General features: G+C 42.4%; 1 protein-coding gene across 1 annotated transcript in view; it reads left to right on the forward strand.

Annotated features, from left to right (window-relative positions):
* The window catches only part of AGPAT4 (1-acylglycerol-3-phosphate O-acyltransferase 4), a 142,182-nt gene that overhangs the window by 43,260 nt on the left and 74,042 nt on the right, over window positions 1–24,880 (forward strand). Inside the window, exon 2 of the mRNA XM_025383628.1 lies at window positions 882–1,148. Within this exon, the coding sequence (XP_025239413.1) occupies window positions 971–1,148 (178 nt within the window). The 5' untranslated portion in view covers window positions 882–970. The remainder of the gene's footprint in view (window positions 1–881; window positions 1,149–24,880) is intronic.

Genomic DNA, 24,880 nt, shown 5'->3' on the forward strand with positions numbered 1-24,880 from the left:
TGTGTGTGTGTGTGTGTGTGTGGTGTGTGTGTGTGTGTGTGTGTGGTGTGTGTGTGTGTGGTGTGTGTGTGTGTCTGTGTGTGTGTGGTGTGTGTGTGTGTCTGTGTGTGTGTGACCAGGGTGTGGTGGGGGTAGTTTTCGTACCTTCATAGTTATTTGTATTTACTGATATCCTCAAAATTGAGCCCTTGTCTACCTTCGCTAAATCATTCTACAAATATTTTTTAAAATTAAGCTCCCACCCTGTGCCAATGATGGCCCTCATGTGCTGGAGAAACAGCGGTGGTTTTCAAGTCACTGCCTCCCTAGTCCTGGGTGCTTGAGGGGTGGCGCCCACTCTGGGTGTGTCCTCGTCCTTGTCAGGGCAGGCTTGACTTCAGGGCAGTCCTGCTGGAAGTGAGGGGTGAGCAGGGATCTGGAGGAGGTGAATGAGAGAAGGGAGATGGCATGGGGCTGGGGGTGAGAGAATGGGGCTCAGGCCGCGATGGCAGCAGGAGGGGAAGCCGGATTTGTGGCCTGTCCTGTGGGCAGCCATCAGTCAAGTGGGACCCAGGGCCCCATGGCTGGCTCAGCTACTGCCCAGCTGGGAAGCGGTGAACCCTGGCCGAGTGGCTCCACCTTCCAGGCCTCAATTTCCTCATCTGTAATCAAAGTACCAACCTCAGAGGATATTGGGAGAATGAAAGGATTATTGTTAAAGGGCTTAGACTGTGCTCGACAGGAAGTAAGCACTACATCAATGTTGGCAAAATAAAGATAAATCAACTAACGCACAGTGAGTTTAACCTCAAGTGTATATTTTTCTTTTCAGAGCACGTTTTTTTCTGACTCTAAAAGCACATCGTGTTTTTGCTAACATTTCCTATTTGTTTGTGTTTTAGACGCCTTCCTGAGTCCTGGATCTTTCTTCCTTCTGGAAATCTTGGACTGTGGGTATTTATTTATTTCTGAATAAGAGCGTCCACACACCATGGACCTCGCGGGACTGCTGAAGTCTCAGTTCCTGTGTCACCTGGTCTTCTGCTACGTCTTCATTGCCTCGGGGCTAATCATCAACACCGTTCAGCTCTTCACTCTCCTCCTCTGGCCAATTAACAAGCAGCTTTTCCGGAAGATCAACTGCAGACTGTCCTATTGCATCTCAAGCCGTAAGATACTTAAGATTCTATATTTTCGTCTTTATTGTGGATGTGTGTATCAGAATTACAGCTCTTGATATGGATTCACTAGGCTTTCATTGCATGCTGAGCTGTTTTTTTGTTTTGCTTTTGTTTGTTTTAGGTTTGAAATGGCTATTTTGTTCTCAAACCCCCAAAATTATTTTTGAATGAATAATGCCAGTAGCTCAAAATTCAACAGCCACAGACAGGTATACGACGAAAAGTAAATACGCATTCTATTAGTTTCTTTAGTTATCCTCAGAACCAATCAGTATTAATGCTTTCTTAGTTATCCTTATAGGAATAGCATACATACAGCTCTTATACTTGTAAATGCATGTGCATCTTTCTGTGTGTATGTCTATATAGATAGATACATATACATACATATATTTTTTAAAAAACGAGTGGCAGTATACTATATTGTTTTCTTCTTTGCCTTTTTTCTTCAGCTTTTTATTTTAAGATAATGGATTCACATGAAGCTGTAACAAATAATACTGAGAAATCCTGTACACTCCTTGACCGGTTTCTCCCTATGGTAGCATCTTGCACAACTGAAATAGCATATTCCAACCAGAAAATTGACATTGATACAATTCACAACTCTACTCCTATTTCTCCACTTTTAAGTACACTCACTTGTGTGTGTGTATGTGTCTGTATGTTTGATTATGCTAGGCCATTTCAAACATGACTAATTTGACTGGCCTGAGTTTCAACAATTGAAAAGATGAATGAGTATATTGGGACATCTAGAAATGCATTTTGCTGTTGGTATTGATTAGCCTTAAGCCTATACCTATTCTCAAAAGTAGAGAACGCAGTGTGATATTAATAATGATATATGTAGGTGTGAATATATTTCAAAATATGAGCTTTTAAAAAATTTGGCTATTAAATATCATCTATCTAAGATTATGCCAAGAGTCCAAAATTATTGATATATTTTTGATACCATTTAAATAAAATGATCAAATTTGAATTTGAATCAAAACAATTCAAGCTATGTATAATTATCCAAGTGGATTACCACTGATCCAGTCTTAGTTGTCAAACTTCAGAATACTAACTTGTAAGGAAAAAAAGTCATAGACATATCCTTATTTATGACTTTTTTCACCAGCTCAGAACTTACAGATATGCCTGATACTATTTCAGATATAGTTTGAGTGCAAGACCTTCCATGTCTTGTATTATAATGCTTTACAGAAATATGTCTTGAAAGTCTTCATAAGATCCTAAGTTTGAATTATCATTGTAAAACAGCAACTTTAGTCTATTTGTCTGTGGCCTGTTGGGTACAACCACCAATTCAATCCAATATGATGCAGTGTACTTTTCCTTGTCATAGACATCACTTAACAATGGTCTCCTAGTATGTACGCTTCTACGGTGGTATATAAAAAGGAAAAGCTTGTCCAAACAGTGCAGAGACAGTAGGAGATGATTTGGACAGGAACTGTAGCTGTTTAAAGAGAGATGAGCTTTTGTAATCAAGTGAAAGGAGATAGTCGACTGAGATTTAAAAGATGTTTATAATTTTAAACGTCTTTTTACCCTCTAGCAGTTGGTCTCTATTTAAGCAGAATTTAAACTTAACAAAGCAATACTGATTACGCTTTTCATTGAAACCTGCATTTATGTGACTCGCATGCACCTATGGAGATTTCAAAATCTGTTAGTTTGCAATGTGAAATCCTGTATGTTTGTACTGCCATAACCCCTACACAAATTTCAAGTGGATGGTTAAGAATTGCATTTCGCGTTTGGAGTTAAGAAATAAGAAACAGGATTTGGAATCAGAGTCCACGAGAGTACCATATTTTTCTTTTGATTGATGGTAAAGACATGCTAAGTTTATGGCAGGATTGTGGAGATATTTTTCCCAGGATGCGTTAGCATATCTGTTTCTGGTGGAAATTAAGATGGGCAACAAATTCAGAAAGCAAGGCAGATTTGTATCCATCACAAATTAATTATTTAGAACAAACTCCAAATGAAACTCAAGAATTAACCATCTAAGACAACTGGCATCTCAATGTGGGTGCAATGAAGGGTGGGCAGTCTAATTTTACTGAAGGTCTAGAAGCATCTCCATCCAGGTATACCCAGTGATGCTCTGTGCCTTCTTCCCCAGAGGAAGCACTTCCATCCAGGTGCACCCCAGCAATGACCTTTGCCTATGTTCCCAGAGGAAGGCTTCCTAGGGCTTTGGGCCAAGCAATAGTAGAAGCATTTTTAAACAATCTGAAACGGGAAGGGAAGATTTCTCCCTCTAGAGGAGCAGTCCTGGCTGCTGGGAAAAGAGAATACGGTAGAAAGTGAGGGTGATGATCCTGGGTGGCTCATGGGCACATTATGGTGATAAGCCCGTGCAAACTATCCCCAGGTTTGAGAGACTCCTCGCCAGGATTCTCTGTTTCTGGTATCCCTCTAGGTGCTAGCAGGGCTGTTCTCTTCCTGCTTCCTTTTCCTTGCTCTAGATAATTGACAGACTTCCTCTGTCAATTATTTCACAGTAACCAAGGCCATGTAAGAAGAGTGTTTAGGAAACCTTGCTGGGCCACTGATCAGCCAGAGGAGGAGACAGTTCGCGGCGAATTCAGCAGCTTCACTAGGAGATGACTCTGCAGCGTCTGTGCTGTAACTCTCCTCTGCTTTCCTGTGACTTAAGATAGAAACTGTTCATGCCTTTAATTGTGTCTTCTGGCGTATGAGTCACTCTGAGCTTAGACAGTCATGAGCATTCATCATTTGCAGCTGATTTTCTAAGGAAAAGGCAGAAAAAAACGTTTCCTTGAGACACGGAGCCCTTCCATCTCTGTGTTCGCTTTCGTCTAGCAGAGCTATGTCTTTGCCTCTTACCTCATTAAATATTTGTTAAGAGCTTGGTGTGTTAACAAGTAAGTTCAAAGCGGTTACCAGCCCTGGTGTGGTAAAGCTCTCATGCAAAAGGCCATGCTGATATAAAAGACAAATAGAGACAAAACAAGCAGTAAAGACAGCCTGGGTAACAGCAGGACACACCGAGACACCGAGCAGAGAATTTTATTCTACTGGCAGCAACCAACCTCATGAATAACAAGTTCAAAGTAATATAATCTCGATGGATGATTTTTAGAGGGTTGCTTTGTCTTATTTTTGCCTAGATTTGTAGAAAGGAAAGGCCAAGTCAGGCTGGCTTGGCATGCTGAAGGAGGAAGGGAGGATGGAGCCAGCTTCTTTAAGGTAAAAAGAAGGAAGAAAGTTAGAAGAAGATAGGTGAAGAGTAGAATTTCATTGCCTTTCCACTAAGCAGGATGTGCCATTTAATCTCTAGGGAAAGGTGGCCAAGACTGGCTTTTTTTTTCCTTTCTGACACTGTGGATTTCAAAACAAAACAGAAAGATTAGGAGAATCTATTAATGTCAGGGTTAAAAAAAAAAAAAAGGCGGGGGTGGGAAGGATTGCCGATGACCTAATTGTCCTGGAAAGGGCCAGTGAAATGAAACACAGTGGGCACCAGCCCCATTCTACAGCCCCCAGCCCTGGTGCTGTGCTTCCAAATTCAGTGTTGACCATCCCCACCCCACACCCCCAGCCCCGGTGCCTTGCTTCCAAATTCAGTGTTGCTGTGAACAGGCTTTATGAACTGGAGCCTGCCACTGAATATTCCTGGACTATGACGCTTATGGTTTTAAACGGCTGTTGGATGCACAGCTACACATCTTCCTTTAATGGGCAAGGCCACATGGTGGCAAGAAGGGAGTGAGAATTTGGAGTGCCAGCCTGCAAAATTACACATTCTGCCTCCCCTGCTACAGGCTCCATCCATCGCCTTTGGTGAGCCACATAAACTCTCTGAGTCCAAATAACAGGGCCAATTACGATGGCCGCTTCAAAATGCAGAATGAGATGCTCTGTCTGAAAGTGCTTTAGAAATTCCTTAAAGTACATCACATTTAGGATGGAAATTGGAATCTGTGTCCATGGAAGGAGGAAGAGTAGGGGCATTGGCAAGGGTGTATTGATCTTTCTTCCTATTGGTTCGTTACTTGGACAGGTAACTTCAAAACACTCAGCGACATTTGAAGTAAAGGGGATGGAAGAGTTGACCGGGCTTCTGATCGTGTTCTAATAAAGGGTTTAGAATTTTTGATTTTCCTCTTGGGAAGTTGTTTACTTCCTTTTCACCACTCCCACCACGCCTCACACTTGATGAGTGTTTGCCGCTGTATTTGTAGAAGGTTCGCAAAAGGAGAGTAAGCTCTATGTTGTCTCTTACAACACTACTGCGTGTAGTGGTGAAAGTGATATCTGTGTCTCGCTGGCATAACAATAGACATTTGTAACATACTTCAGGATGTCTAAGTCACTTCAGATTTGCTACTCGAGAAGGGATTTGGCAGTGACCAGGAGGCCTGGCAGAAGTTGGTCTGCTCCTACCAGGAAGGTGGGACCAGGGCCTGGGAACAAATCAGGAACAGTGGCAGCAAGGGCTGTGCATGGAAGAGGACTGGGAGCTCCGAGTTGCTGGAGAAAGTGCAGAGCAAGTCACGTAATTACTGGAACCTGTCTGAAATTGACGACCACGGAGAATGGGAGATCTCAAATCTGCTTTCCTGAGAGGAAGCAGATATTCCACCCAGCCAGAGCCTTGGGGCGAAAAGGCAGTCAGGTCTTCCATCTGGGTTGGGGACTTGTGCTTTTTAGTCCCTCCTCTGGGCAAGGATACCTCAATTTTGAGTCTGTTCATGTGCTTATTGACCAAGGTGTCACCAGGTAGGTCTGAAAACCTAACAAGACAAGCTTGTGTGGAACAGAAGCTTTAGTGGAACAGAGCAGTCTTTGGCACATGAGTCACAACATGAGACCTACTAGAGGCTGGTGTTTCTGAATCTCTGCCCTGAAAGGTGTGCGAGCTGTTGGTTTTGTGTGCTTTCCTGTGTATGCCATTCTAATCCCAGACACTAGCAGACTGATTTGCTTTTCTGCCAGCACTGGAAACTGTCTCCAGGTGTGTGACTGCCAGGCGACCTGCTAGGTGAGGCCTGAATTTGGATTTCCTCCTCCTTATGGACAAAGTACTTTTTGCACATTGGATTATCAAGTTGTAAAACAAAACAAGCTTTCCGTCTTCTCTTCCTTCTTCCTTCTTCTTCCCTGCTTTGCCTAGGAGCTCCCCCGAGGGAAGTCATCTGTCATTCTGATGGCCTCAGGATGATGCTGTGGGTGCTGGGCCAGCACTTTCATTTTGCTGTCATTGCTGTATATTAACCCACCATCAGCAGGCTGGGGACACTCCTACCAGCTGCAGATCCTCCTGGCCGGCAGCACAGGGAAGGCAAGGTGACCTCTCAGGAGCCTCCGCTATGGTAACTGAGGGCAATCCTGGCCGCGTCCATGTGCGATCATCTGCTTTCATACTATGTGTTAAAAGTTTATACCAAGTGAACTTAGCTCTCCGGTGCTGCCTGGCTGCCTTTCTGACTCTCCGAGAAGTGAGAAAAGAGGGCGGCAGCTTCCTGATGTTTGTCAACTTGGCCAGGCAACAATTGGGTGTGGGCCACCCCCCCGACCCCACAAATGAAAATACAAGGGAAGTCTGCGGTGTCACGTCGGTAAGAAAGCTGTTGATCCCCCAAAGAGAGCATCGCTGTGGCTTTTCCAACCACTGCATGACCTTGAGAGAAGCAGTTTGTTCTGCTAACTCTGCAGCCGGCTTCCTCTGCGCCTCTCTTCCCCGCCTGATTAATGACAGGGCTGCTTTTTCTCATTTCAATCTAAGCGGAGTTTTCACTCTTTGAGTTCCAAACAGGTTTTGACTCCTTCACTTGTCCCAGTAGTTAGTTACTCATCTCTAAGATGTCAGAAAGGGAGTGTCCTTGAGTGGCCCCTGTCCTAACCCTTCATATCACTGCCTTCGAGCCTGTCAAAATGTAGGGTTGGGCAGGACCTACTGGCCACCTCTGCTGGGAGGTCACAGCCTCAAATTTGGGTCCCCTTTTGGAAGGTCCAAAGAGTCATCCGTATCAGTTCCCAGATGGTGATCACCTTCCCAGGTAACTGGCGGTGGGTGGACTAGATCCTAAAACTGGTGATCTTGCGCTTCAAAGTAGCTGCACAACTGTGGCTTTGGTGAGTCAAGTCAGATGGAAAGGCATTTGAAAGACCCATGACCCATGACAAAGGGAATTTAAAGCCTCTCAGACCCGCCCAGGCCTCCTTCTGCCTGCGGGTGTAAGATTCTAACCCAAAGGCAAAACCCTGCCCCCTGGACTGAGCAAGGGTTCCAGGAGTTTTATCTGCTGGGACAGCCTTGTCCTCTTTTGACCCTGTCACCTGCGGGTACCTTTTACTTCTGACGTGTGTCCACGCTGCACAGCTGAAACGGGCAAACACAGCCGGCCTTCACCTGGGGTCGCACACCCTGAGAGCTCGGCATCACGAGGCCCCTCCGCTTCCAGCAGTGACGGGCTAGTGGGGGTGCTTCCAGAAGCTGACGAAGAGCAACCTTCCTTGTTTTCTTTTCTAGTTCTAAGGGGTGTATCTCCTGGGAGACCTCGGGAAGTGACAGGGGTTTGTTTAATAAAGTTTCGGTGCTGCAAAAGAAATAGCACTCGAATATAAAATTTTCTTTTTAATTCTCAGCAAGGCAAGTTACTTCTATAGAAGGGTGCGCCCTTACAGATGGAGCAATGGTGAGTGCACACTTGGACCAGGGAGGGGAAGGGGTTCTCATCCCTGACGCACATGGCCCCTGCTGCTGTGTCCTTCCCCTATTGGCTAGGGTTAGACTGCACAGGCTAAACCGATTCTTATTGGCTAATTTAAAGAGAGTGACAGGGGTGAGTGCTTTGGTGGGAAAAATGGTTATGACAGAGTAGGTAATCCGAATGAATCAGGGTGGAGCAGGTAATCAGAGGTAATCCGAATGAGTCAGGGTGGAGTAGGTAATTGGAATGAGTCAGGGTGGAGTAGGTAATTGGAATGAGTCGGGGTGGAGCAGGTAATCCAAATGAATCAGGGTGGAGCAGGTAATCGGAAAGAGTCAGGGTGGAGCACAGGTAATCCAAATGAATCAGGCTGGAGTAGGTAATCGGAAGGAGTCAGGGTGGAGGAGGTAATTGGAAGGACTCAGGGTGGATAACCATGCCCAACTAATTTTTATATTTTTAGTAGGCAGGGTTTCACCATGTTGCCCAGGCTGGTCTTGAACCCCTGACCTCAAGTGGTCCTCCCACCTCGACCTTCCAAAGTGCTGGGATTACAGGAGTGAGCCACCACACCCGGCTGCAGTCTGGTTGTCTAAAGATCTTATAATCTCTTACAAAACGAGTGCTACCTGCCACATGTTATACTGATCAGCATTAACAAGACAGAACCATCCATCCATCCCACGTTTGGGCATAAATGGACCTTGTTCTGTTTTCTCCTCTCTTAGTAAAGCTTTATGGATAGTACAACAAGCAAGCAAACAACCACAAAAGACCATTCTTTATCAAGTTAAAGAATTTAAGTATCTGAATGTACATGATACTGGAATGATAGGAGAAAAATGAAAGAATCACGATCTGTGCAAGCTAAGAGGAACAACACTTCCTGATTCTGCCTTTTTATTAGCCAGCTAGGATTTATTGAGCACTTGCTGTTCCAGGAACTGTTTTGAGTAGTTAGGCACAGAGAGTTTAAGTGACTTGCCCAGGGCCACACAGGAAGTGGTGGGGCAGAGACTGAGACCAGGAAGTCTTTGAGTGGAGAGCCTTTCACTTTAGCACAACCCAGCCCTGCCCTGCATTTGAGGAGCCAAGCTCTGGAGGTGAGGCCATGTGTCCAGCTGGTCAGTGTAGTGAGTGATGTGCTCTCAAACCTGTGACTTCTGAGGTGCCACTCCACGGGGCTATGGAATAAAAAGAGAAGCACAGTCATTAATGGGCAGCTATTTTCAGCAGCAGTCATTACACTTGCTACATTTGTCATGTGGTGACTATGTATTAAGCATTGTGCTAAACTTTTCCTAGCCATTACCTCATTTACTTAACACCACCACTCTGCGAACAGGCAATTCCCCTGTTAACTGAGGCCTAGTGGTTGGATGACTTGCCTAAGGCTGGACAGTGAGGAGGAGAGCTGAGATTCCAAAATCCATTTTTTCTAACACACTTTGAAATAAGCAAATGTCAAATGCTATGCAAGTTTTTATTTTAACACCCAAGGATGATGTTAAGCAGACATCTGCTAGGATCAAACCTGTGCATGCTAATTCACTGCAGAATGCCTGTCGCCGCCCAGCAGGCGTTCTTTAACAAACATGCACCCAAGCTCAGCCCAGGGGGCCAGGCACTGGGGTCAGCACCTGGAGAACAGAGGTGAGAGGGGTGCAGCTGCTGTCCTCGGTAGGGACCCAGTCTAGTGGAGGAGGCTCGTAGACCCAGCATGGTAGAGCAGTGAGTTGACGGCTAGACTGGAGGTACACAGGGAATACAGGGAACAGGACAGCCCGGCCATCCTGTGCAGAGCACAGCGACGTCCCTGTGAAGCAGCATCACGAGCCAGGTGCTGAGGAATGAGGGGAATTATGAGATATTGGCAAGATGAAAGGTGGTTCAGTAGGTGGAAGGAGCATATGCTGGCATCACCAAGTGGCTCAATGGGTTTATTCAGGCAGCCAGGCACCCAAAGGAGATGAACCTATCAAATGTCATCATGACCTTGCTGTGTTGTGAGGCTGTGCAAATGAATGAGGTCAGAGGAAGCATCCACAGACACCTGCAGGACAGTGGGCATGCATACAGTGGCGCCTAGCAGCAACTTGCAGCCATTGACCCTCTGTCAGTAGATGGGCTCCGAGTATCCATCCCTCAGAAATTTCAGTAATTGTGACCATCAGTTTACTTCAAGATTTATTTTTGTCTTGACCTGAACAGTTGTTCAGAATGTGCCTTGAGAAACTATTAATTTGAATTTGAAAAAAAAAATCTGTCCATGCATAATCTTTTATAGAAAGATGCCCAGCTGGGTCATTATTCCCTTGAACCATTTACTAAATATTATTAAGTAATAACATTTACTTACTTTTTTATTACTAAGTACATACTACTTAGTGATAACATTTACTAAATATTATTAAGTAAAAATAGCGTAATACAAAACTGTTGGTACATTCTAATACCAATTTTATAAATATAGACTGGAGGTAAACTTGTCAGAGTGCTGTTTTTAGGAAGTAGAGATGATTTTAGAAAATTGTCTTATTATCTGGATGTCTTATGTTTTACACAATGATCTTGTATTTTATAAACCGGAAAAAATACAAAATGAAACCCAAACACCAAAACAGGACAAAATAAGGAACAGCTTCTGGAATGAGTAGAAAAGGAAAATATAAAGTGAGCCCACTGTGAAATCAAGTGTGGTGAAATTCATCAGCACCTTTTATTGATTGATGGATGGATTGGCTGCCTCTTCCAGGCCGCGTGTGGCAGAGGACCCGGGACCAGGGATGATGAGGAAGGTGTTTCAGGCTGTGCCTTACAGGACCTGAGCAGAGCATAGTCAACCCTCATTCCAAATACTGTAGTCATTCATGGAAAGGAACTAAGAGGAAAGAGCTGGATGCTTGGTGTCACGGCTGAATTATATCCCTCCAAGATGTTCAAAGCCCAGTGCTTGTGAATGTGAACTTGTTTGGAAACAAGAGTCTTCATAGGTGATCAAGTTAAGATGAGGCCATTAAGGTAGGCCCTAATCCCACAAGCCTGTGTCTTTATAAAAAGGAGAAATGTGGACACAGAGAAAGACATGCAGAGAGGAAGACGATGTGAAGATATGAGGACAATGTCCCCTGTAAGCCAAGGAACACCTGGCTCCCAGCAGCTGGGAGAGAGCCGTGACACAGATCCTCCCTCACATGCTTGGAAGGAACCAACCCTGCTAACACCCCGATCTCAGGTTCCTGGAATCCAAAACTCAGACAATCAATTTCTGTTACTTAAATTCCCCAGTCTGTGGTCCTTTGGCAGCCCCAGAAAATGAATCCAGTCTGTGTTCTAAGTCTTTTCTTCTACTGTGGCGGTGAAGTCCAATTTCCTGGTAAATGACACATTAATATGGTCTCTGTTTCTCTCTCCTCTCCCTTTTCCTCCTTTCTTTTTTTTTTTTGAGACTGAGTCTGGCTCTGTCGCCCAGGCTGGAGTGCGGTGGCCGGATCTCAGCTCACTGCAAGCTCCGCCTCCCGGGTTCACGCCATTCTCCTGCCTCAGCCTCCCGAGTAGCTGGGACCACAGGCGCCCGCCACTTCGCCCGGCTAGTTTTTTGTATTTTTTAGTAGAGACGGGGTTTCACCGTGTTAGCCAGGATGGTCTCGATCTCCTGACCTCGTGATCCGCCCGTCTCGGCCTCCCAAAGTGCTGGGATTACAGGCTTGAGCCACCGCGCCCGGCCCTTTTCCTCCTTTCTATGTCTCCCACCCCTACCTTTATTTTATTGAAAAGATAGGAAATGAGAGATTATGCAATGAAATACCTTGCTTTTATCCATGGACCAGGCCAAGAAATCCTTTTTCCCACCTCTTAAATCCAGGAACTCAAAGGAGTAAAGTGGGGCTGGTGACATTGGACATGGAGGAAAGTGACAAACTGTATATAAACTGTGTAGGAAACTTACCTGGGGGCAGCTGCCCCCCTCAGGTCCAGCCAGTGGTTGCCATGCTGGAAACCCAGCCCCAAGGGGTGGATTTTCTGCTGACCGGAGGGAAAGCCTCACACGTTTCCTTCCTATGTGTTCCTTGCTCAGCATGTTCATCTGGCGTTTGTGTCATCTCTTTAAATACGCTGTTCAGGGCCAGGTGCGGTGGCTCATGCGTGTAATCCAGCACTTTGGGAGGCCAAGGCTGGTAGATCACCTGAGGTCCAGAGTTTGAGACCAGCCTGACCAACATGGTAAACCCCATCTCTACTAAAAATTAAAAAAAAAATTAGCTGGGCGTGGTGGCGGGTGCCTGTAGTCCCAGCTACTCGGGAGACTGAGGCAGGAGAATCGCTTGAACCCGGGAGGCAGAGATTGCAGTGAGCTGAGATCGCACCACTGCACTCCAGCCTGGGTGACGGAGCAAGACTGTGTCTCAAAAATAAAAATAAAATAAGAAATATAAATACGCCGTCTGAGTCTTCAGAATGGCTTTGCACAACCACTGGGGCAGTCTGCGTAGGAAAGATAGGATGAAACTCTGTCTTTCAAACGTAGAGAAAGGCAGAAGGGTGATAGGAGAGGGACACCCGTCACAAATCACGTGGGGGCATTGCCTACCCATTTTGCAATATTCGGTTCTGTCTTACTGGCAGCCTCTCTGGCCAAAAAAGACAACAAATCTTTGGTACCTCCACTTGCTCTGCATGAGGAACTGTAAAATGAAGTCATCTCGCCAAGGTCATCCATTCTGTTGTACCATGCGCTTCTAGGGTTTTTAATCTGAAGGATCGAGGAAGCTGTCTATCTGCCTCTGCAGCTCAGTTTAGACGTAATGTTTTCTCCTCATAGTCACTGTTACACTCTGGCCCAATTCCTAGTCAAATGATTTTATTTAGAATTGGACTTTTACTTGGCTAAACATTTCCATATGATGCTTATTGCAAAATTAACCCTTCATGCCAACACATTTTTGTTTATTTAGGAGAAAGAAGGAGGTATTGGGAGTGAGGTCTAATGATGACATTAGTGTGTTATTAGCTCAGGTCATCTGGTAATAGTGAAGGCTGTGTGGCTGGCATACCTGGTGATTGTAAGCATGTTAAATATCCAAATGAAACAGTCTCATGAAGCTGATTCAATGCAGAGTGATAAGTAAGGACACTGGAGTTCTAAGTGTTTAACAGGAATAATGTAACGGTGATAGCATGCCTCACATATTTTGAGTAACAATCCATTTCTTTTTTAAATGTATCTATCTGCCTCTCTCTGTCTCTCTCTCTCTCTCTCTCTGTCTCTCTCTCTCTCTGTCTGTGTCTCTGTCTCTATCTTTTTTACTGTGAATCTGTGTCCCTGGTACAAGAAATGACCTTACATTTTAAATAGGGAATTTAGTCACTTTAAATTTCAAACAGGTGGCCCTAAAGAAACAGCAAGTTTAGGAATACACATGTGATACTGAATTGTATGAGTGGATGCTTGGCTTAAGTCAAGTTGTCTTAGCTATTCATATGGTTTATAAATAAATTAATTCTCAGACAAGGTGCCCATTTGTTTTTAGAAGCATTAAATTTCACTTGTGACTTAAGTTACGGCTTTCAAATTAGGTTGTAAGTTTGACTTCGGTGTCTTGTAACTTTATAAGGCGATCGTGTGTGGTCTTCACGGCACAGTCGGTATTTCCAGGAGGTTAACACGGCAAGCCATTGGGGTATAGAAAAAACAAACCTGAGAGCTTCTATTTATGTTCCTTTTATCTCATCTCATATCACACCATCATATTGTATCATATCATAGATGTCCAGATAGGACATTTTATATATTTTAAAAATTATATAAAATACAAATTTTACATGTATAAGAGTTGTATATGCTAATGGTGCATATTTAATTTTTTTTTTTTTTTAAGGAATCAAAAACATTGGAAGACTACTGCCTTAGCCTATGGGTTTTGGTTTCACCATACTGGAGATAGAATTTAAATAGCACGGCCGGGCGCGGTGGCTCAAGCCTGTAATCTCAGCACTTTGGGAGGCCGAGACGGGCGAATCATGAGGTCAGGAGATCAAGACCATCCTGGCTAACCCGGTGAAACCCCGTCTCTACTAAAAAATACAAAAAACTAGCCAGGCGAGGTGGTGGGCACCTGTAGTCCCAGCTACTCGGGGGGCTGAGGCAGGAGAATGGTGTAAACCCAGGAGGCGGAGCTTGCAGTGAGCTGAGATCTGGCCACTGCACTCCAGCCTGGGCGACAGAGAGAGACTCCATCTCAAAAAAAAAAAAAAATTTTAAATAGCATCCTTAAAGTAAGGGGGAAATAGGTTTTATGAAAACAAGCTCTAAAGCAAGGGAATCCTAATGGCAAAAAGTATTTTTATATTTTTCTCTATTTCAGTTTATCTTGGGCCCAGATGGGATCTAAGGCATTGTCAAGCATTTTGAGACCTCCCTTCTCTGGTCCTATTCTGGTTCTCCGGAAAGGAGGGGAAATATTACATTAAAAGTATTCTCCAATTCCACGGTCTGTTTTGAAGGAAAAATCCTAGAAACTCTTTGGTAGATACAGTGTTTTATCATACTGTTCATGATACGGAAAGTGTTGAGGAGAGCAGTTATTTTCTAGCATCCTTATGGCTGCCTTTGTAGCTTTCATGTGGCTGTTTTTGGGTATATTTGATGTGGACATACTGTGCTAGGGCCGTGGAGCAGAGGATCCTGCCCCGGTGTTATGGTAACACACACTTGGAGCCTGGAGTCTTGGCTTCTGAACAGTGGCCTAACCACCTTGGTGACTCAGTCAACTTACCTGGACTTGGTTTTTTTAATTGTAAGATGAGGGAAATAAATTGTACAGTGCTAGACAGACGTAAAGTGAAGGTATTCTTGCTGTGATTTCCCCACTTAGTCAGACCATCATGCTGGCAGATGGAGTTGTGTGTGTTTTAAAAGGGATTTCTGGTAACTTGGTAATCTCTTCCCAACTTCTTCATTGATTTCATATAGATGGCTTGACATTGACCTTTGTGGGAATATTTGCACCATAGAAATCAGCAGAACTGTAAATCAGGGCTTTTTTTCCTCCCACCTGCTTCCTCCCCTGCCACACAAGAGCTGGTTGTTAAACATTTTCCAGCACAGCACCATTGGCACCGTCACTGTGAACGGAGGTAGAGATCTCCAGTCATCTTGTGCAGGTTGCATGCCCACCCCAGGGCAAGTGATTCTCTTGCCAGAAGAACGAGGCACCAACTCATCAGACACAGACACCAGCCATCACAGGGCATTCCAGGTGAATGCGTGCATGTTCAGTTGGTCTTTGCAGGCATCACATATTACATGCTCTATGCTACGAGGTGAGTTGGGAGATGAGGAAGAGACCCTGTCCTTCAACCCAATCACAGTCTAGTGACAGTGAGCTCTGAGTGTTATCCAAACAAGAACAAACCCAGAGCTGGTATGCGCAGGGCCCCACAGGAGAAGAGGCACCAGCTGTGCTGCCTGTGACGCCTGTCCCAGGGCAGTGGCCTGGGTAGGCGGGGTTAGGGGAGGAGGTTTCTGGCTGGACTCCCTGATCCAATTCCAGGGCTTTGAGGATTTCTGAATATGCCATGCCCCTCCCAGCCAGTCCTTTCACCAGGGTAATTATGGTGTTCATAAATTGAGATTGTTCATGTACAATTTCTACATCAGTAGCCAACTTCTTTAAATGGAAAGGAACAGATTATATATACCTATGTCTCCAGCTAGAGCTGAACACGATTAGTGAGAGAAAACGTAGGCATAATGCAATGCCTTCCTACTGGATTACCATGCACCTGATGGACTCCCCCAGGGACACACAGGGAGAAGCATCTCTTTTGGACTTGGATATCGCCTGTAACATTGTGACAGTCTGTTAACACAGGTCTCCACCACAGCCTCTCCCAATGTGTCCTCCATCTGACACACCATAAGGCTTTTTAAAGCACGCTCAAACAGTGAGATGCCCTTTGATTCAACTTGGTAGACATCTATTGAGCACCTTCTGTTACCACGTACCAGGCATTGACGGGAGCCCAGTTCTGACCCGAGGCTAGGTTTTCCAGCTCAGCTCCTCCCTGGCTCCCAAGCGGATGACCGAGTTCTCCGGTGTTCCCCTGTCCTTTCGCGTCCCCATGCCTGTGCTCACTCTGCCCCTCCCCTGGCTTGCCTTCTCCACTGTCCGCTCATCTTTCATTGCTGAAATGCTGAGTCAGGCCCTAATGATAAAACACCTAAAAGGAAATTGTGACAAGGACAGGAAAGCCTGAAGGTGAAGAACACGTGCAACATGAGAACCCCATCAGCAGGTGGGCAAAGGTGAATCAAAGCCACGTGTGAGGGGAAAGTCAAATTAAGGCAGAAGCTGGTATCACTGGGTGATATGGTTTGGCTGTGTCCCCACCGAAATCTCAACTTGAATCGTATCTCCCATAATTCCTATGTGTTGTGGGAAGGACCTAAGAAGAGGTCATTGAATCATGGGGGCCAGTCTTTCTCGTGCTATTCTCGCGATAGTAAGTCTCACGAGATCTGATGGGTTTATCAGGGGTTTCCGCGTTTGTTTCTTCCTCATTTTCTTTTGCCGTCGCTACCTAAGAAGAACCTTTCACCTCCCGCCATGATTCTGAGAACTCCCCAGCCACGTGGAACTGTAAGTCCAATTAAACCTTTTGAACTTTTCTTTGTTTCCAGTTTTGGGTATGTCTTTATCAGCAGTGTGAAAACGGACTAATACACTGGGGAACAATCATCTGAATTAAGAGAGTGCTGGAGTGGGGCCTGGGGTACCAGGGCTGATGCTGCCCCAGCATTTTGGCCTCCACAGTGGAGCACAGGGAGGAAGTTGGGAAAGAAGGAGGAAAGAATGATTGCCCGGAAGCGTTTCACTATCCTAAGAAGAGTGAGCCTGAAGATTGAAGAAGGCAGTTGCAGAGGTTGTCTGCCATCCTGGACAAGAGACACACTTGTTGCAGACATTTGCTTGAGGACAGAAGAGACTGGGGCTGCTGTTGCCTCTTCTGTTTCATGGCTTTACTCTGAGAGCCCTGAAAGCACTGACCCTTTGCTTCAGTCATCCATTGAGTTATTCCCACCCAGCCCAATGTGGGTTCAGAACCCTTTTTGAAACAGAGACATCTCCAACTTGTATTTGTGTCTAAGAGTGTTAGTCTCCTTTGTCAGACTATGAAGAAGCCTTGTCAAGGCAGGAGGGAAGCGTGCTCTTGGCAGCCTCGCAAATCTGGCTTTAGCTGAATGGTATTTTGTGTTTGTTTTCTTTAATCCTAGTCAACTGGACATGGAGCAGTTGAGAGAGGCAAGTATGTGTGAGCCTGGACAGCTTTCCAGGTCTGGGGGCAGAGGAGGGTTGATAGCCCTTCGTGGCAGGGTGCATGCAAAAAGTTTTGCTTGCCAACGTAGATGAACTTGACTGTCTACTCAATTTGGTGTATAGTTTGAAAGGTAATGCTGTATTCAGAATAAAAGAATGTATATATCTACCTAAAAAGCAGAAATTATAATGGCTTGGTGGCTGATGGGACTTTTAGAGTTTGAGCTATCAACAGGAGACTTGGATCTTGTGTTTTTGTGTTTTCTGTTTTGTTTTTTTTTTGTTTTTTTTAAGGTAGGGGAGGTTATTCTACTGTGTGGTCCAAGGGGGCATACCCCTTAGCTATTGCATGGATCTCAGTGTTTCAGGCACGTACTTCGGAATGTAAGTACTAGAATGTTTTAGGTTCAAAAATTTCTTGTTATGAATTTAGAATATGAGTTTTGCCTGTAACATGTGCCAGAGAGACAGACCTGAGAACCACACTCATGCTGAAGGACCAAGGTATCTGAACCTGATCACTGAACACGAGATCAGGGTGAGTCACTGCAGTCTATGTTTGCTGGGTACCTGCGTATGTTTTGCAAATCCAAGAGTATGGGAAATGGCAGAGAAGGAATGAGCTATGGCTTCAAAAACCTTGAGATTCAGCACAAATATGTCCGCTGGGATGTGTAAACATTTTCAGCCCACAGATATGTGGAAACCTAATTCTACAGAGACATTTGCTAACTAGGCACAGATTACAACACATGCTGTGTATGAGTTATGGAAGAGTAGGATCATAAGTTAAATGGGGTCATTAATGTAGCTTGCCAAATTGTGAAGACTCTTGTAGTAGTATTAAAATTGTACTCAAGCCTATAGAAATGTGAACCATCTAAACAGTCTCTTTGGGGTCTTTAAATAAGTATTTAAAATGTCACTTAAAAAACGTAGCTGGTAGTCTTACCAAAGAAAAAACTTAGTACGAAGCTGGATCTGGTCTGATTTTTTGAAACTGCAGATGGGCCTGTTGCCTTTGTCTCAGTCTTATCTAAGAAAGGCCGGCAGAACAGGTCTGGAGGTCAACATAGGTAGTTTTGAAATACAGTCACGTGCCCCATAATGACTTTTCAGGCAGTAGACCACATTTACAACGGTGTCTGCTAAGATTGTAATACGGCATTTTTGCTGTACCTTTTCTATGTTTGTTTGTTTGTTTATTTATTTATTTAGAGATGGAGTCTTCCTCTGTCGCCCAGGCTGGAGTGCAGTGGCCCAATCTTGGCTTACTGCAACCTTCGCCCCCTGGGTTCAAGGGATTCTCCTGCCTCAGCCTCCCTAGTAGCTGGGACTACAAGTGTGTGCCACCATGCCCAGCTAATTTTTTTGTATCTTTTAGTAGAGACAGAGTTTCACCGTGTTGGCCAGGCTGGTCTCGAACTCCTGACCTCAAGTGATCCACCTGCCTTGGCCTCCCAAAGGGCTGGGATTACAGGCATGAGCCACCGCGCCCAGCCCTATGTTTATTTTAGATACACAAATACTTACCATTGTGTTATAGTGCCCTACAGTATTCAGTACAGTCACATGCTGTACAGGTGAGCAGCCTAGGAGCAATAGGCTTCTGAAACCCCCAAAATTTGAGACAGGCCTCAGTAAATTTAGAAAGCTTATTTTGCCAAGGTTGAGGATGCGTGCCTGTGACACAGCCTCAGGAGGTCCTGACAACATGTGCCTAGGTGGTCAAAGCACAGCTTGGTTTTATACATTTTAGGGAGACACGAGACATCAATCAACGTATGTAACATGAACATTGGTTTGGTCTGGAAAGGCAGGACAACTCAAAGGAAGGAGAGGGCTTCCAGGTCACAGGTAGGTGAGAGAGAAATGGTTGCATTCTTTTGAGTTTCTAATTAGCCTCTCCAAAGGAGTCAGTCAGACAGGCATTTATCTCAGTGAGCAGAGGGATGACTTTGAATAGAATGGGTGGCAGGTTTGCCCTAAGCAGTTCCCAGCTTGAATTTTCTTTTTAAGTGATTTTGGGGGCCTAAAATATTTTCCTTTCACGTTCCCCAAAATTTTTAAAATTTTTTTGGAGAAAGCATTTTAGAAGAAGATGAGTCTTTGATCCCAGGTTTTGTCTGATCTCTCATGACTAGGATGACTTATTCCTAGACAGATAGTTTCTGAGTTATTAGGAAAGCTCATTTTTATAAAGTTGTTCTATGAAGAGAAAATAGAGGAAGGAAGAAAAACAACAATAAGCAAAAGAACAATCCTGGAAAAATCAATATAGGCCACATTACTCTGAAGCCCATACATCAGTAGGCAGGTATGAAAGAGGCTTATGTGTGTAAATAGGTTGCTGTTATTTTCTTCTGAAGTTTAACATATCTGGCTTCAGTTCACAGGGCTTTACAAAAGCACAGCTTAGTTTTCAGTGATTCCAAATTCAGAAAAATTGGGAAAAAAAGGAAGGAACAAAAAATTGAAAACATTATTTTTAAGACTTGTAGCCCAGAAAACTTAGAATTCAGTCCAAACTGTAGAAAATAATAAAAATTGAAAAACATTAGATAAGACTAGAATCTAACAACAGGTGTACTACAGTTTTGAAACATAATTATTCTGTCTTCAGTTTCCCATTTTTACTAAAGGGAAATCATGGTAGGACTGGTTTGCTTTATTATACTTGGCCTAATGATTTGTATACAGTGCAGCAAGAATAATTATTTTTGCATAGGCTTTTAAATTGGCTTTGATGGAACTGTGTTCCATAGGACGAATCTCAGATAAGACTTTTTTAAAGCCGAGCCCAGCCATGGATTTGTGCCATCAAATACCTATGAGTTGGGTGATCCTCTCCTCTTGAGGTTCCAAGATAAACTTGAGGCTCCTGGACCTATCAGAAAGTGACATTGTTTACCTACCACAGGTCAGGAACCCTGTGCAGGGCCTGTGTAGACAAAGGTATGAGGCCACTTTTTTCCAAGGGGTTTTTATTGGCTTCGTAAGTCAAGTTTGATTCCTTAAAGGAAAGCACACCATTCCAGTCAAAGTCTTGGTAAAATAAACAGTTTCTCTGACTGTGGCCTGTTGCAAGTGAAAATTGATTCTTACTACACTTATGCAAATAACTGTATTGTTATAAGTTGGTTATCAGAAACCTGCATTTAAGAACACCTGTTAGAGTTCCATAGCTGATTATAAAACCACCTTCTAAGGAGGACCAAAACAAGACAATTGTCCATGGATGACAAAAGGTTTTAGGTAGCCATAGGGAAAGACACAATTGACAAGGAAATTTGTTACCTTGTGGCACACCACAATTTAACATAAGAATTATAATTATTACTGATAATGTAGATTAAGTTATATTAGAATTACAGGAGTTTACCCTAATTTTGGAACACATACCAATAACATTTATACAAATACAACCTAAAGAAAACCAAACACCATTTCATATTTGACAATGTTTCCTGTATAATTTTTATACCAAATAAGCCAAATTATGTCACTTTTGGACTCTAGGGAATCTAATGTCTTAAAGGATTACTTAGGTAAGAAAAAGACATAATTTATAATTTGATTTTGGAAAGTTTGTCAAATATCAAAAGTATTAAACTTTTAAAGTTTAATACTTTTGATATCATAAAATAGGGTCATTCATTTAACCAAAGTGATAACTCAAGGATTTCAAAGAAGGCAAACATCTTCATTCTTTAAGAGAGGAGACTTAATGTTCCAAACAATAAGCCCTAATAAAAATAGCACAAAGTCAATTAAATTTGTTTTCAAAGTTTTGTAAGCAATCTATAAAATTTTAATCTTGACCATAAGATACAGCTTCCATAAGCCTTTTATAACCTTTATAATGTTTATTGAGGAGTCAGTTAATGCTTCAAGGAAACTTTGTTAATTTGACACAGGGGCCTATATTCTAGTCTTGCATCAGTGTGCCCTGCAACATTAATGATTAGTTTATAGAGAAACTGAACTTATTTTATCTTTCAAAATCGGCCTTTACAATCTCTTCCACGATAGTCTCTGGGCCTTGAGTTGAAATGGCTTTAATTTCTGGCCCTGTGTCTCAGGAATGTAGTTTATTTTGATTGGCATCTTCTATGGGACCTGAAGATGGGGCTTTAATTGCTGTCAGTGTTTAAAATTTAGTAGGATTTGGTGTCCTTTTTAGACCCAGGACTCAAAGCTCCATAACTCAGTGTCACAAGTACTTTAAAAATACATATAGAGAGATACACAGATATAATAACTTTAATTGAAAAAAAATTAATTTCAGTTTTTTCCTAAGTAAACCAAACTTAATATGACAACTTGATCATATAAAAGTTTTTTTTTTTTTTAATAAATCCTCTTTTTGTGACTCACACAGACTGTTCATGACATGCTTGGACTTTCTAGTTTGTCCTGAACATCCCTCTTAAATAACCAGTCATTTTACTCTAGCTCTAAATTTACCATACAATATTTTTTTCTCATATGAAATTATTTCTTTTTAAGCTTTCTTGCCAAAGAAACCTCTTTATTTTTATAACTTTCTTTATATCTATTTTATTTCCTTGTTCCTTTTACCTTGTTTTATACATGACATTTAAATAAGCTTTGAATTAGACACAAATTGTTCATCTTTTTTAAAAGGACACACTGTTTTTAGAGATAATGTTTTCCTACAAATACATTTTTATTGGTAAATACCCAAATAATGAAATACCTATTATTTAATTTAGTATAACTTTAGATTCTAAATTATGATGAGTTTGTCTATAAGTATTTATCCTGTTACATTTACCTAAATATTTTATTTTCTTTACCTAGATTATTTATGGAAACTGTGATAGTCATCATTTAAAGTTATGGAACCACTGTTGCAAAATTATAACTGAGACAGTGAAAAAGATTTGACCTAACTGACTGCATCTTGCTTTTTACCTCCAAGCTGTCCTTGCTCATTCCTGGGCATAGGCCAAATTAACTTTTGGAGGAACTAGTTTATAGTTTAGTTTTGAAACAAAGATGATAACAAATTTTACTGCCTGTGGGCTAGACTGCCTAAAGCCACAATATTATAAGTTATGGTAATCTTACTAAATTTAAGATGTAGCTATTTCTGTTTAACCAATATTAATGTTTTATTTATTAAAGATTACACAAGGAAAGATCATTCTGATTTGGGCTGGGTTTATAGTTTTGTAACCCCTATGCCAAATTTTTGACACCTTATAGTATTTGGCAGGGATAAGTATGAAATTGCTTGATTAATAAATGTAAACAAAAATATGTGCTGGCAATTTTTAAGGCATTTCTAATACTACTTTACCAATAATTTTAAAGCTAGCTTATTTATTAAATATATTACTTAAGTTATATAAACTTGAAAAAGCATTTGACTAGTCTCTTCCTTTTTCCTGATAAAGTATTTGATTCAAGTTCTTTAATTTTCTTAAACTAATTAATTGGAGCTCTTTATATATTTTCAGTAGTGAAACATTGTATACACAACACATAAATACATAGACATATTAGGCACGCCAATAGAAGTACATCTTATAGATTCATAAAAACCATTTTCGTTTTTTCCTGTCTTAGACTTTCAGATTCTTGATAACCTGTTTCACAGTCCTAGGCAGTGGTCACCTAAATAGCCTTAAATTTGCATGTTAAAGGAAACAACTAAGCTGGAAATCAAATAGCAAAATTTACATTATAAAGTACAGAGAGAAAAAGTCTGGTGGTACTAGAGGGAAATTAAAGATGGATGCCAAATCAAACATAAAATTATAGAAATCTATCATAGGATTGTATAAGGAGACCAGTTTTATTTAGATAGGGACTTCCTATCTTTTAACTGGATCTCTGAGCTCTGGGCGGAACCCACACTGAATCCTGGGTCTCCAAAAAGGGAGAATTGTTATGAGGTTAGACGCTTTTACAGTGCACCTAAAAAAAATTTTTTTTTAAACAAAGACATTCTTAAGTGTCTAAACCATACTCTTCATTAAAAACCCAAGAGTAAACTCTGTTGCAACTGTTTTAGTCAAAACAAAACAAAACAAAACACAGGGGTCTTGGCTATCTGTATTGCTGGGGTGTGAACATACCACGTACCCTGTTTCACCTCCTGCTATTTCTGTTCTTCATCACATCCTGCCTGGTCTCTGACCAATCTTCTATTTATGCCTTGATTGACTTCATTTATTCAATAAACATTGGTTGAACACCTGCTTAAGGTGCATACTGTTCCAAAAGCTGGACAGACAAATAAGGACCCATTCCCTGCTCTTTTGGGGCTTATATCTCCATGGGAAAATCCAAGGCCTTGCCTCTCTGACCCTCAAGGAGCCCATTAGGGTCTGACATGGAGTCTTGCTATGAACATGCTATGAACATGCTCAGTTCAGGTCTCTCCTGGTCTGTGCTTTCAGAGTCCCCCTGTTCTACTGGTCCCAACTCCTCATTATGCCCAAGGCTATGGAACAGAATATCAAATTCAGCAACAAAGGGAACAGAAAAGTTCCCTTCTCTTTCTGTCTTTGTTAGAACCATCAACCTATTTTACAGCTAAATTTGCAAAAATTTTCTAGCGGCTTGGCAAGGCTTTCCTCATAGAGGAGTGGTAATGAAGCCCTTTTATCCAGCCCCATGGTACATACAGTGTCACAGCTGTTGGTGAAATTGATAGGTGCCCATGGATTAATTCAAGCCAGTAGAGAAGAAATCAGCCATCACCTCCGGGCAAGCCTTTGGGATTCCTGATTGTGGCTTTCTGCTCAGCTCTTCTCCAGAGGGTGCTGGAGTGGGGGAACTCATGTCATTCATCAAAGCTCCACTTTGATGAGGAATTGCCTCATTCTGGCACCAAAGTGATATCTGCCCACTTATCACCAGGTTTCAAGCTGATTTATGGGCAACCCAACTTCTTTGATTTGGTTTACACTTTTGTTTCCTTGAAAGCCAGCCTTTCCTGTTTGATGTGCGTTTTTTTTCCCCCAGTAATTAACACAAGGTCATGATTACCATTCTGGGGACTCTTTCTGATGTGGGTTTGCTTGTGTTCCCCAGTGGTAGTTCTGGTTACATTGTTTCACCTGATTATTAATGATTTTTTTCCTGTTAGGCAGCTGTGGATTTCATCCTGGCCTACTGCTTGAATTGTTACAAATTATGAATTGATAGACTTCAAATCAAATTTTATTGTGCCTTATGTAAATACTTGGGAAAGAATTTTTTATTTAAATAAATCAGCACCAAATAGTTTTCTTTTGAACACATAGACTTCTTTTGCATTTCTTTTTTCTTAATTGTTTTTCTGTTGCTGTGAATCTTGAAGATCTGAGTAATGAATGATAGTTACCTTTTTTTTAACCAAGTTGTTCATTGCAAGTATTTTTTTGTTATTGTTTTAAGTGAATTCAAATTTGACCTAAGGAGATAGTGGTTATCTTATGCTTTATTGGGTTTTGTTTTAAACTTTGTGAACATCATGGACAAAAAAAAAAAAAAAGCCCTTAAACCTGCAGATGTTGGGGGGGGGCTGTATGTGTGCATTTGTATACATAAGTGTGTACGTGAATTTCATTGAGCTGTTAAGAACAAGAAGCCCTCAAGGTGGGAACAAAAGGGACGTCTTGCCAAAGCCAGAAAGATGATAAATGTACAAGAGCCCCTTGTTAGGGCAGTTCCACAGAGGGCACAT

This window comes from Theropithecus gelada, chromosome 4, assembly GCF_003255815.1.
Source record: "Theropithecus gelada isolate Dixy chromosome 4, Tgel_1.0, whole genome shotgun sequence".
Classification (NCBI taxonomy): domain Eukaryota; kingdom Metazoa; phylum Chordata; class Mammalia; order Primates; family Cercopithecidae; genus Theropithecus; species Theropithecus gelada.